Source organism: Coturnix japonica, chromosome Z, assembly GCF_001577835.2.
Source record: "Coturnix japonica isolate 7356 chromosome Z, Coturnix japonica 2.1, whole genome shotgun sequence".
In the NCBI taxonomy this organism is placed as follows: domain Eukaryota; kingdom Metazoa; phylum Chordata; class Aves; order Galliformes; family Phasianidae; genus Coturnix; species Coturnix japonica.
In genome coordinates, this window is record NC_029547.1 from 64,492,072 (window position 1) to 64,505,033 (window position 12,962).

Genomic DNA, 12,962 nt, shown 5'->3' on the forward strand with positions numbered 1-12,962 from the left:
ATGGCAAGGGAGTTGTAACTAGATGATCTTTAAGGTCCTTTCCAACCTAAGTCGTAATATGATTCTGTGATATAACTTTGGTAAGTATGATATTCCTTATGTTTTGTCTTGTGATTTTCTGTGTGTCTGAATAACATTTAAGCTCTGTTCTGTAAACTGGGGTAGTTTGTTCTTTTTAGCTGACTCCCATGGCAGGAAAAAAATCCATCCTTCATGTTTTACTCTAGAATGAACAGCTAAGTAACAAGGATTGAAAACAGAAAATGATTTGTCTTTCCACTTCCTGAAGGGTTACTCCTGATGAGCTGTGTGGAGTTGGTGTGTTATTCGCCATCAGTGGGAAAGTCAGGCATCATATTTAATACTATCTCACGACACTTTTTAAAAATCTGAAATAAAAAGAAAAAAAGAGCAACAAAATGAACTGTGTTACCAGATTACAACTGAACATGTTCAATGATAGCAGTTGTCTCTTCTCTCCAGCAAAACTCCAGTAACACAGAAGAAGCAGCTTCCTTCACAGAGTCTACAAGAAAACATGATTTTACAGACTCTGAGAAGCCGTCCTGTAAAAGAATCAGGCAGAATAATAGTTTACAGTCTCCAGAGATATCATTAGAGAATAAGAGTCAAGTGGAACAAGAAGAGTCTCAGCTTTCTGCACCTCAGCAAAAAAAGTCAGATGATCAAACAAGGTAAAACAGCTGATTATGGTTTGTATGTTCAACTGATTGTTTCTGTTCTTAGACATTAATAACCAGCCATAGTTCTGAAGTGTGTGTGTGATAGAAAGAAAGCACATGCAGGATGGTAGCACTAATGACTTCCACCTGAACCATACGAGGGGCATGCAGAAATCCCTGTACCCTTTACTCTGTTTGCAGCTTCATAAAATGAACAGCCAGCACTCTCAACACCCTACCCCGGAGTCCACTGTGGCCTCAGTAAAAGTTCCAGATTTTAAAAGGAGAGCTTTAAAAATACGCATAATGGGGACAGTGGGATTATGAGATTTATCTAAACAAACTGTACTGGAAGTGTCCTCTGTACTTGGTTTCATCTTTCTATCAGTTGACAATGCAAGCTCTTTTAAGGGTGAAATTTGGAATAATTTTTCTTGCTTAGAGCAATTGCAACCATCTCTTTGAGGATGGAAGTGGTAGCTAATTCAAAGGGACTGTGTTCTAAGTAACGGGAGCTGATAATTAGTTATCATCTAACAGTTCTGGTTTCTAGGCATTAGTAAGATTAACTAAAATCTCACAGTTTGGGTTCTGTACCATACTTTTAGCAAAGGAGAAACTAGAGAAGTTCCTATGATTTAAAAAGTTTGCACGTTTCACCTATCTCAAAATGAAAGTTAATTTTTCTATTTCTAATAATTCCATATATTGCAGATTTCATACCGCAGCTTTTCAGCACTCTGAAACTGCTTACTCCATGCTTAAAATCAGTACTTTTGTGCATATGTGATGATTTAGTTTCAGAAGGAGTCATATCTGAATGCATTTTTGCCAGCGTGTTGCAGGAAGTAACAGGATTGTATTCTTGATCACAGTGCTCCTTTTCTTCTTTTATGTTCATTGAGTTGGTTTTTATTTGTGGTGTCTCTTTTAATGTTTTGTATTGTATTAGACTTGATTATCATTTTTAACATAGTCATGTTTTGTGCTCTTGTTATGTGTTCAGAAGACAACCTAGGAGGTCATCAAAACAGATAGCACTACCCAAACAGAGATTGGAGCTAAGAACTGATTCATCTTCTGCTTCTGAATGTGAGGCCAGTTACTGTGAGAAGGGGAATCAAAGACAAGAAGTGAAATCAAGTGTTACTAGAGGCAAAAGCATGAAAACTGCCCACAGAAAGAAACCTGTGAAGGAGCAGAGAAGTTCAAAAACAAGCAGCCTGGTGACCCTCCGGGCTTCTCAAGAAGAAGAGGAGGAAGCAGATGACTTTGAGCCTGATGATGAAGATGAATGTTTTGCTGAAGAGGAAGTAAACAAAGCACCAGTGTTTGTTCCTGTAGGTCTTAGATCTCCTAAACCTATTCCTGTTCAGATAGAGGAGACGATGGAAGAGGTATAATGTGTCTGTGTTCTGTGTACATGTTTGTTTTGTGTGTTCAAACAGAAGCTTTTATTCTAATTGCAATTGCTAGTACTTGTTTTCATCCCAGTTAAGTTTAATTTGTTAAGAATAGTCTTAACAGTGGCAAGGATGTTTACTTGACACATGTACTTGGTTTCAGATGAATTTACATAAGCCTGAGATCCAAACAGTGCTATGAACTATCAGTAGGTCTGCAGGGTGCTCACCATGTAGTTTATCTGGGACTGGATTTAGGCACGGCCTGATGTGCTTACTGCATGTTTTGAGGCCTAGGATTGAGCAAAGGGAGCATTTCAGTTCTACATTTGAATGTCCGGGAATGAGAGAGATTACCAGTAGTTTCTGGTTTCTCTGGAGGTTTGTCTTCCTTTGTTCTTGTGATAGTACTTCCTGTAACATAAAAATTAAATAATGGGTTGAGTTTAAACATATATCTGTTATAAGATACAGCCCTATATCCCTTTAGTTTAGGCTGTAGAGTTTGACATAGCAGTGGAATCCACTCCTTCCCTGTGCTCGAATGTAACCCTTCCACAGGCTGGAGGTATTTCAAGGAAGATCCTGCTTTGTTTGGTGTGGGCAGATCCAAAGCCTGTGGTCCCTACATTTTGGCAATTATTTTTTCAAAAGCTGTTTATGGCCTCTCCCATGAACTGCTTTTATAGTTAAGCCTAGAGTAAAGGCCTAGTGTTTAACTGTGGTTTTAGACTAGAATTAGGACTCTAAGAATGTAACAAGACTTCGTATTTCAATTGGACAAACACTAGAGTGGAATTTGCTTCCAGCTCTCCTTTAGGATTACTACTAGTAGTTCTCTTCCTCTTTTCTCCTGCTGAAATCCTTCTTTTTTACATAAATTAATCATACTGTTTCTTGCTCTGAATGAGAGTGAGAGAATTTAAAGCTCAGTCAAAATGCTTTGGGAAACTCTAGAACAATGATGGAGATCAGAGTTGTTGCCTGAGGACTCAGCTGTTTCCAGATTTAAATAGAGCCGTGGAAAGTGTCAATAAATACTGAAAGCAAGCTTTTGTTAACTGCATAGATTAAACAATTTTCCTAAGAACCTCGTTGGCTGTATTGTAACAGCTCTGCCATATTTCAAGTCCATGTTTATGAAAATGGCGGGTATCTGAAGTTCTTTTTTTTCCTAAAGACTTGAAAAGCAGAAAAAATGATAAAATCAACAAAATCCGTTTGAGTTAAATAACCAGCTCAAAAGGTCTCAGCTGGATAATGTAGATTTTCTGATTTGTCTAGTTAGTGATAAGCAGCACTGCCAGTTCTTCCTCCAATTGCTTCCTTCTTTAACCTGCAGTATTTTTTAGTACTTGATTGATGGAGGGATTCCATGAAATGTTCAATGTCTGCTAAGCATGTAGTTTATTAGGAAAAAAACAAAAAAGTATTTGACAGATTTTCTGCCAGGGCTGATGAACTGAAATGCTTTCAAACTAATTTTTACAGCTGGATATATCTCTGAATATCCCAGTGGTGCCAGTGGCTACTGATGTAGAAGGTCTTTCTCATGTGTCTTTCCAGCCAGTCATACAGAAGGAGGAAGAAGGAAACACCTTACCAGCTGTAAGAATGCCTCTTTATTTTTGATATTGTAGTCAGCATTGCCATCTACTTTGGGAACCATCTCTCAGGAACTATTGATAATTGCATTCTTTCTCCTTGAGGAGCCAGTTTATGAGGGAGACAAATTCCCACCATGTCCTCAATGTCTCCTTCACCTTCCTTTTCTGTCTGTTATTTTATAGCAGATACAAGGCTCTGGCCTCTGACTGGTTTCCAGGCCTGCTTCTGTTAGTATAGATATGGAAGACTGTAACATTTTGTCAGCTTCTGCTATCTGTTTTAAAGCCACGGTGACCTCTGGGTGGAGAATTAACCAGTGTGCATTACATTAAAATTGCAGACTGATTTTTATGTAAATACCTGATATGTTTTTCTTTTTGCTTAAGGAAGCAACTGAGCATGAAAATCCAGAAGTGGACAAAGGTAGATATGCAATTATCTTGTTTGTGTCTTCTCCATTAACATGCTACCAATTTGTGGTTAGTCTTGGAGGAAATTTCAAAATTTGTGTATTTTAGAAAAAAAACCTCACGAGGTACTGGACTCTCATGTTTCTTTGAACAGGCTTAAACTATCTACATTCTTCTGTTCTCTATCAAGTAGATGGACCAAGCATTGCAAAGTTTTGTTTCTTAGAGTTGGAATGTGCATTTTCTGAGTCCTATTCTGTAGTTATCTGTACTGGGAGAAGAGGAAACTTGACAAACCATAGAATCATAGAATGGCTTGGTTGGAAAGAATCTTAAACATTATCTAATTCCAACTCCCAGCTTACAGCTTACGACATGTCAGTGTTGTGAAGTGATAATGAAGTGGCCAGATTCTAAGGCTTGTCCGCTGTATGTGTGGTCTCTAACTCAGCTCTGACCAGAAGAAAGTACTCTTTTCATAGGAGATATGTATCAAACCCTTACAGAACTATTGCTTTTCAGAATTGCTTGGGAATTTAATTACATTCTCAGTCTTTGTAAGGAGCACTTGATATTGACTGGGCGGTTCCTTCAGGGGGTATCATTCAATGAGTACTGAATTTAGTGGATGCCATCTGTCCATGAGTGTATTAATTCATGAATGGCAACAACATAAAAATGCATTCTGTGCTGTATGGCTGATAACATCAAATGCTTCTGGGATGTGGGTAAATGAGTTTCTTGTAAGTATACTTGTGATTTTTAACCTCTGTTTGAACAACTGTGTAGGAATTAGTGATGGAAGCACTGAAGCTGCCATGACTTTACTTGCAATGGGTGACCCAACGTTCCAGTTAAAAGCAAGCAGTGAAGGTATGATCTGATTTATGAGACAGTCTTCCTTGTGCATTCTGGGCCTCCACCTAAGGAGGAACAGAGCAGCTGCAGAGCTTCTCTACATGTGGCTGCATAGCAGGGGGGCAAGAGTCCTCTGTGTATTTAGTCCTGCTGAATTGTAGCATGTACTTACGCTAGGGGTCTAGACAATGCAGCTGGGATGGGAAAAGCAAAGCAAAGCACCTTGCCAGGTAGTACCAGCTGCATCACTGTGTGTTTCTTAGAGCTATTTAAGGAAGGATGTGTTTTAATTGATCTGTGTTGGCTACACAGATAGGACAAAAGGGAGGATCTGGAGTCAAATGGACATAAGTGATCGTTCCAGGCCTTTAAATTGAAACACAGGTCTTCCCTTCTGAATAGCTGTAACCTTTGGTTACCAGGCTTTTAGTCTAGCTTTTGGTAGATTTTCATATAGAATTTATCACCTGCTTCCACTGTTTGAATATTAACTTTTAATTAAATTAATTTTAAAATTAAATTTTAATTAAGTTTTGCTGTTCTGTTTTGTTTGCTATTCTAACTAGAATGGACACGTATGTCACCTGCGCAAGATGAGATGAATGTGGCCAATAGCCTTGTGAGCCACAATGAGTCAGAGCCAAACAGACCTCCTAATCAGTATGTAGTTTCTTCAGCTACTTCTGCCAAGGTGCCTTGCAAGGATGGAAGCAGCGTTAATGTGGAGGATGGAAGCACTTGTGCAGGAACAGGCGCTGAAGAATATTTCAAGAGAAATGCAACAGATGCCAGGTTAAATTACTACTTCAATTACTTTGTAGAGACAAATCCTCTGACTCTTCTTTTGAAGGTTCTCTCTGGAATTTTTTCTTGAATTGCAAGCAGTCTTACTTTAGTGAAAATTTTTCAGCTTAGGTAATTTTCTGTGTAATATGGAACCACCACCTATATCTTTTCTTTATAATTTTTGAGATGTTGTTATGTGATTTGAGAGATGTGAAATTTATTCGTCACTCCAAAAGTTAATTTATGTTTGGGAGGGAAGAATGATAGAACTTTCTTGGTATGAAATTGCTGCTAATCATTAAGATCATTTTCCCAAAGTACTTTATGGCTAATTGGGCCAAGGCAGACTGCTGAACTGTCATTGCTACTGCGCTCTACATATAGAACAAATGGATATCAAGGAGCAGTGATCTTCTGTCATTGTGTTTTTCAATTTTACACAAATATTCTTCAAAGTTAAAATAGCTTGATGGAACTCTTTTTTAAAAAGAATCTAGAGATCATCATGTTCTGTTATTCGGAAGACTGTTGACTGCTTGAACAAATTATCAGCTTGTACTCTTCTGAAGAAACATAAGTGAAACTTTTACTTAAGTTCATCAGCTCTTTTACTATATTTTTAACCAGAATTTAGTGGCATGTGATCAGTGTTAGATCACTGATCATCTCACATCTTTAAATGTTTCAGTTATTTTGATAGAGTACATACTAGTTTGCAATAAACTTGTTCCAGTTACTAAAGTAGCTGATGTTTGCTTTTGTTTTGGTGTTTTTTTCTGCCAAATAATGCCTCCTCTGTCAGCTGCAGTCTGTGTTACATCTGTTCATTGTCATCTGTTTTACCTCTCTCATCTTTTTTGTACAGTGTCTGTGCTGAGAATATCTTATTGCTAGATGTCAAGAAATCAAGATCTATGCTGATGGCATTTCTCCTTCTTACCTTTAACAGTGGTTCTCTGCCTTTGGTGAATAGTGAGAGACCGAGAAGTCCCCAGAAGTCAGATCCAAACAGCGGAGTACTGAAGTCTAATGAAAGTGTAATTCAGAAGCCTCTTAGTATGAATGTAGTTATGGAACAGCTCAACAGTGTTCAAAGTGGTAAGCCTGTTTCTTATCCTGGGATTTTGAAAATAGTTTCTTCTAGCAGATTCATGCCTATTTATAATGTAAAACTGAACTGATTTTTCCAGTTCCTGTTCACAGATTACGCATCAAAGCTATACCATGAGATACTCATTTATTGTAGTTTTATACATAAACAAAAGCCTCAATTTAAAATTAATTGAAATGTCAAAATCAATTACTGGTCTGGCAATGACAGAAGTACAGTGCAGTGTGCTTTCCTTCTGTTATTATTGTCATAGCTTTCCATCAGAATTGAAAGGGGAGGTGTACAGAATAGTTTTCTTTTATGCAAGGTGGCAAAGAGCACAAGATACCAAGACAAGATGTGTATATCATAAATACAAGACATAAATTTTAACCTACATATATGCCAGCATTTTTTAATAAAGAATGTATGTATACGATGTGTATAGAAATAAACTTCAGTATGTATGCTTATACAGTTCTACATATATATGTATTAAATACAAAAGTTACATTTAAAATGATATACAAGAAAATGCTCAAATTATGTAACATAACTTATTAATCTTAAAATACAACTTCGTATTTCTTAGAGTCTATGGACTCGAGAGGTAGTACGGAAGTGCAAGAGGCAGAACAGGTCAGGGCCGGACCAACTTCAGGGGATGCTTCAATCCTTCAGAATTTTGGAACTAGTATGGAACTTGTCAAGCAAATGGACAACAAAGGGAGGTAGGAAGAAATCGTCAGCTAACACTTTTTTCTTAGATTCTTCTAAAATAAGCAGCTGAGGTGTATGCATGATGGGGATTGTGTGCTTATGGACATTGTGTGTTAATGCACAGAAGTTTAATGTAGACTTCTGTTTTTAAGATTTTTACTTTTTAGATGTTACCTGAAGACTTTTGGGTGAAAATGTTAATCTGTGCTTGCTGTTTCATTACTTACTAATCAGCTTGCTACTTAACTGTCTGCCAACAAACTGTGTCTGGAAGGAAACATTAATTGATTGATCAGTTTGAAAATATTAGCGAGCTCCTAAGCTTTCTTGCTTGGGTGTGCCTTTATTAGTAAGGTCTCAAGTTAGTGGTGTTAGGGAGATTTTTTACTGAAATACTTCATGTAGGTCTGTTTGAATGTTACGTATGTTCTTTAGTAGTTTTTAAACAGGTAAATATGTAAGCTTCACATTAAGTGCATGATTAGAATCATATTATACAGAGTTTAAGCCCATACACAGGATACCTTAATTTGTTTCAAACTTCCTAGCTATACATCTTACAGAACACAGAAAGAGATGAAGGATGTTTGTGGAACTTCTGGGCACTTGTCACCAGAATGTGTGGAATCTCATCTTGGGCCACAGGACTATCTGGATGGAAGTTCTTTGGACAGAGCTGTGCAAAATCCTTGCCCTGCCAAGGACAGTCAATGTACAGTCAGCTTAGCTCAGGTTAGTAATTTAATTTAATTACAGTCTGGAAGTTCCTGGTTTCTCAAACTCTGGGAAATATTCAGTGCAAATGTGCACTCACCTGTTTTACAGACTTGGTATTTCAGATTTTATTTATTTATTTATGTATTGCACAGGTGTAGTCATATTTAATCATTCCAACAATCCTCAGTTTTTAGGATTTCAGCAATAAGTGATGCTTGTTAGCAAAATGTTGAGAATTTCTCAGTTTCGTTGGAAGAAGTATCTGTGACACCAGTGTCATTCAGTCCAGCCTCTTCCTGTTATACCTCTTTAAACTGAAGTTATATACTGCAGGGGCAATGCATTTTCATTGTCACCTTCATCCGCTTTGCTTAAAACAAACTTAATTCTGTTTAAATAAACTTTATCCTTTGCTGTACTCCTTCCCAATTCTATGCATAACTACCTTTTACATATACCTATTCAGCCATGATAATGTATGTATTTTGCATCTTTAGTTTTGCAGTGGTTTATGCTGTTCTAGCATAAATAATTACCCTATTTTTTCCTGAGAGGGGTTCATTCACTCTTCCCTTGAGACCTCCAGCATTGCTTGATACCAGCATACTCACAGTTCCTGTGGAATGGCTGAAGAGCAGTAACTTGTTTTCTCAGTGCAACCAGTAGATGTGTCATTTTAGAACAGGGTGCAAAAGACTGTGCTCATGATGGAGTGGCAGAAAGAGCAGGAGGAGGCAGCTTGCAATGGAGGATTCCTTTTCTTAGCAAAGAACTTCTACTATAGAAGACATAGGATGGGTGTGTTACAGAGCTCAGTGCTTCTCTTTTGGCACTTGGTTGTTTTGCAGTGGTTGGGGGAGTTTACATTCCTAGGGCAATTTGTTATGTGAGTCATCAGTGACAGAGTTGTGCGCTGGGAAATATAAATTTATTTCAAGAAATCATCCATGCAGACAGTGAGCTGAATATAAATTACATATTACTCTTGTTGGTCTGGTATCCTTCAGCTTGGAATGCCTTGAAGTAAAAGCTGAGAAAACACAATTTTAGGTTTTATGTCTCTTTGGAGTCTAACATGCTTCGTTTCTTGTTTTGTAGAGTTCTTTGTTAAGCTTACCATGTTGTTTTATTTCCAATATTTTATTTCTAGAATGAAACGAATGCTAAGGATTGTCAGCAGCAACATATAAGCAGCATGGAAGAGACTTCAGGTATAATGCACATTAATATTTTAAGTTAGCAAAAAAAGTTGTGTATCTTACAGTGATGCAAAGATTAATAAAAAAAGAAAATGTGTTATGATTAAATAATGTACTTAACAAACAAAGAAAAGGACCGATAGCTTAGTGTCATTCCCCACTCTTGCTTCTTATTTATATTTCATTATTGCAACCTAGACTTGGAAACCTTTCGGATGACTCCTCAAGCTTAGATATCAATAGAAGGGGAAGTTCTTGCTCTTTTCTCTCAGCAGTGAATGCCTGCTTATTACCTCTGCTGTGTTTAGCATTTGTTAGAGCCCTTTGTGACACTGACTCACATACCCCTCAAAAACCGAAGTTGGTAGAGGGAGAAAGCCCATGTATTTTTCAAGTAGCTTAGTGAGCTGTAGTGGCTCATGAAACTTCGAAGTGAATGCCAGCATCATTGAATGTGAGTGTCTGGGCTGGACTGTGCAAATATAGAGCAAGAGGAAGAGGAGAAGGGGGGATGATAATTGAAGAAGACAAACTTTTCAGCTGCTAATTGTTTAAAAGTAATGCAGGGTGCCAAGGTGACAGCTGCTTGTTGGTAAAACAAACTAAAACAGAACTTGGCAGTTTGGAACTAATACTAGGGTAAGGTATGGGAAAATCAGTGTTAGATTCACAAAATACTTCCTTCCTGCCAAATCCACAGGCATCTGCAAAAAGTAGGGTTAATATTTATTGTCATATGTCCATCACCATGCTCTGATTTTGCATCTTGTAGAGCATATTAAATAATCTTTAATGAGATTTAAAAAAAAAAAAAAGTCAAAATGAGTTAAAGTTGGCATAACAGATCTGCATCGTTAAAAATTAGAGCTCTCTTAAGTGAGCAATGCTGTTGCTTTCCATTTTTAAAAAACCTTTAGACATGTTGTCTCCTAAAATTCTTTCTAATGGCAGTTGTCTGATAATGCCCATCTTTTTGGCTAAATTAATTTTAGTTCTCGTTTACGACATATATGATGGTGCTTCTTAGGTTTTCTGCAAATCAACAGGGAAGGGAAAAAAAACCACTATAGTTTATTTTAAAAAACAACAGAACACCACCACCACAAAGAAAACACACAGAAATAAAGCAACAGCAGGATTCTGTCACTTAAAGAAGTAACTCTTAGTACCTCACAGTAATATATAGAGACAGAGGGCCATCTGGCAACCACAGCTATGCAGATTTGATTAAACAGTACGTCTTACATGTATCTTAAAAGCTTCATCCCTGCTAGGCATTCTTAATATTCTTTCTTCTGAGGGATGATAAGGATTCTACTGCAATGAATGAGCTCCAGAGTGATATGTATCTTGTCTCAGAAGAAAGCAAGCATGTTGTGTGAAGGATATTCCCAGTGCCTTCTTTCATGGAGATTTACATGCTCATTATTCAATGTGGGGAGGGCATAAAGAAGAGAACAGTATGATTTTAAACTTGAATAATAGATTTTTGTTACTTTTTTATTTCCCTGGAAAATTCTGGTAGTGAATGATGATCGTAGATGTCCAGAGGAAGAAGAACAGACATTCATTTTAACATTGGTGGAAATCCTTGCTGACTCAGGAGGGTTCGATACATCTGCTTTGCAGGAACAGACTTCAGAACCATTACTACCAGCACCAATACTTATCAGCCCAGTGAAATCTAGTGGAACCAGCTTGACTGAAGTGGGGAGGTAAATACTTTATTTTTTACTTTGAATGTATATTAGAGTAGGAGTATTCCTCAATGCAAGGTAACTGAATTATTTCAGCATTACAGTTGGAATTAAATCTGTTCAGCTTGGAAAGAAGGGGGAAAAAATCAAAGGAAAATATTCTGAAGTATAATAAGTTTTGCAAGTCTGTAAAAAGTACTGCTATATCTATGTAAGTTCTCAGGTAAAAATAACATGTGTGATGCTCCAGCAGTGTAGAGGGCTTTGCCCTTTTATTGAATAGATAGATGTTTAAGAGTGAATTTTGGCTACACAGTGTATGAATTCTAACTGCTGTGGAACTACTGGTGATAAAGAGAATTTCTGACAGGCACAGTTAGGATATGTCTTCTGTGTCACTGTTCCCTTACTGCTTTACATTATATCTCTAATCTCTGCTGCTTCCTGAGATGTCACAGTCTTTTTGGGATCATACGAGGAGGGACAAGGAGAGGGTGAGAATCAAGGTTTAGCCACATGTACAAGTAATGTTGTATTTTGGAACTATTTAGGGCAGTTATCCTACTGTTCTGTGGAAGTATCAAATGGAGTTCAAATAGAACAGCTTCTAAAGTGATTAGTTTTGACTGTAACTAGAAAAAATCATTTCTCTAACTTACCTTAAGATAGAAGATACTGAGCAGGAAGTGGCTCAGTAGGCACTGTGCATCGCTTTTTACGTACATTCTTTTATTACGACTGTTATTATTTTCCCTTCCTTTTCTGTGCCATTAAATACTCACTATCACAACTCATGAGTTTTGGGGCTTTTTCTGATTCTCTTGCCCATGCTACTGGGAGCAAATGGCTGTGCAGTGCCATTTGCATAACCTGCTGGCCAGGTTAAACACTAACAAATCACAATAATGATTTTCTAGAAACAGCATTGGATCCTCAACAACTGCAGCTGATGAACTTGGTGAATGTTCAAACAGCAGTACGGAAACCAAACAACAACAGATTGTTTCAGTAGAGCCTGTTCTAACTTTGGTGCAGACAGCTCAAAAAAGGTCAGCTGCTGAGCCTGCAGAGAGCGATATTCCTCCTGTCAAGAGAACCATATCTACTGTAGCGGACAGTAACGTGGAAGGCCCTTGTCAGGTGAGAAGGTAATTTGGTAGCAGTGTCTTTATGTGTAGTGTAGGTGCTTAACACTTAATGTATAGTAGAGCATTTTAACTGTCTTTGGAGTTGGAATAAAGTGACTTAATCTGTACAATTTCAAAGGCAAATACACATCTATAGGTTGTTTTTTCCTTTGAATGATAAAACAGTTTTTAGGCTGTTGATACAGATTTGTTTTTCTGAGAATCCACTTGCTCTTGGATAATTTTATTAGGCTTTCTAGTATGCAGGCTGGTAATACATCTTATTATTTGGTTTGTTCGCCACAGCCTTTCTGACAACAACACTGCAGGAGGGAAGACTCTGTCTGCTGGATGACTGGCAGACTGTGTAGATTAACTGGATGACATTATGGTTCCTGCTGGTGTCTGCTACAGAAAGAAGTTGTTAGATTTGTCATAACATTTTTGACCTAGTGGGCACTAGTCTAAAAGAATACCTGCAAAGAAGGACTGGCCAGCCTGTTTGGGCTTCCTGCTGTGCTTTTTGAAAACGACCCAGGTTGTTGAAATTACTACCATTAGTTTCTGCGACCAGGCTAGGACTTTGAAGTGTGAATTTCAGGGAATGAGCAATAATTTCACATATGAATCAGAGAGCTTTTCTAGGAAGGACTGGATAAGACTG

The 12,962-nt window shown here is 37.6% G+C and overlaps 1 protein-coding gene across 8 annotated transcripts in view; it reads left to right on the forward strand.

The window, feature by feature from the left end:
* Positions 1–12,962, forward strand: part of BDP1 (B double prime 1, subunit of RNA polymerase III transcription initiation factor IIIB) — a 44,070-nt gene that overhangs the window by 25,939 nt on the left and 5,169 nt on the right. For 4 of the 8 annotated variants that reach the window (XM_015849967.2, XM_015849973.2, XM_015849970.2 and 1 more), the window contains 12 exons: positions 484–695; positions 1,690–2,080; positions 3,578–3,694; positions 4,081–4,117; positions 4,894–4,977; positions 5,529–5,754; positions 6,695–6,846; positions 7,431–7,569; positions 8,107–8,290; positions 9,426–9,486; positions 11,000–11,189; positions 12,089–12,311. In XM_015849967.2, the coding sequence (XP_015705453.1) occupies positions 484–695; positions 1,690–2,080; positions 3,578–3,694; positions 4,081–4,117; positions 4,894–4,977; positions 5,529–5,754; positions 6,695–6,846; positions 7,431–7,569; positions 8,107–8,290; positions 9,426–9,486; positions 11,000–11,189; positions 12,089–12,311 (2,016 nt within the window). Of the gene's footprint in view, positions 1–483; positions 696–1,689; positions 2,081–3,577; positions 3,695–4,080; positions 4,118–4,893; positions 4,978–5,528; positions 5,755–6,694; positions 6,847–7,430; positions 7,570–8,106; positions 8,291–9,425; positions 9,487–10,999; positions 11,190–12,088; positions 12,320–12,962 lie in introns of all 8 variants that reach the window. The other 4 variants (XM_015849971.2, XM_015849969.2, XM_015849972.2 and 1 more) reach the window with 4 other exon arrangements.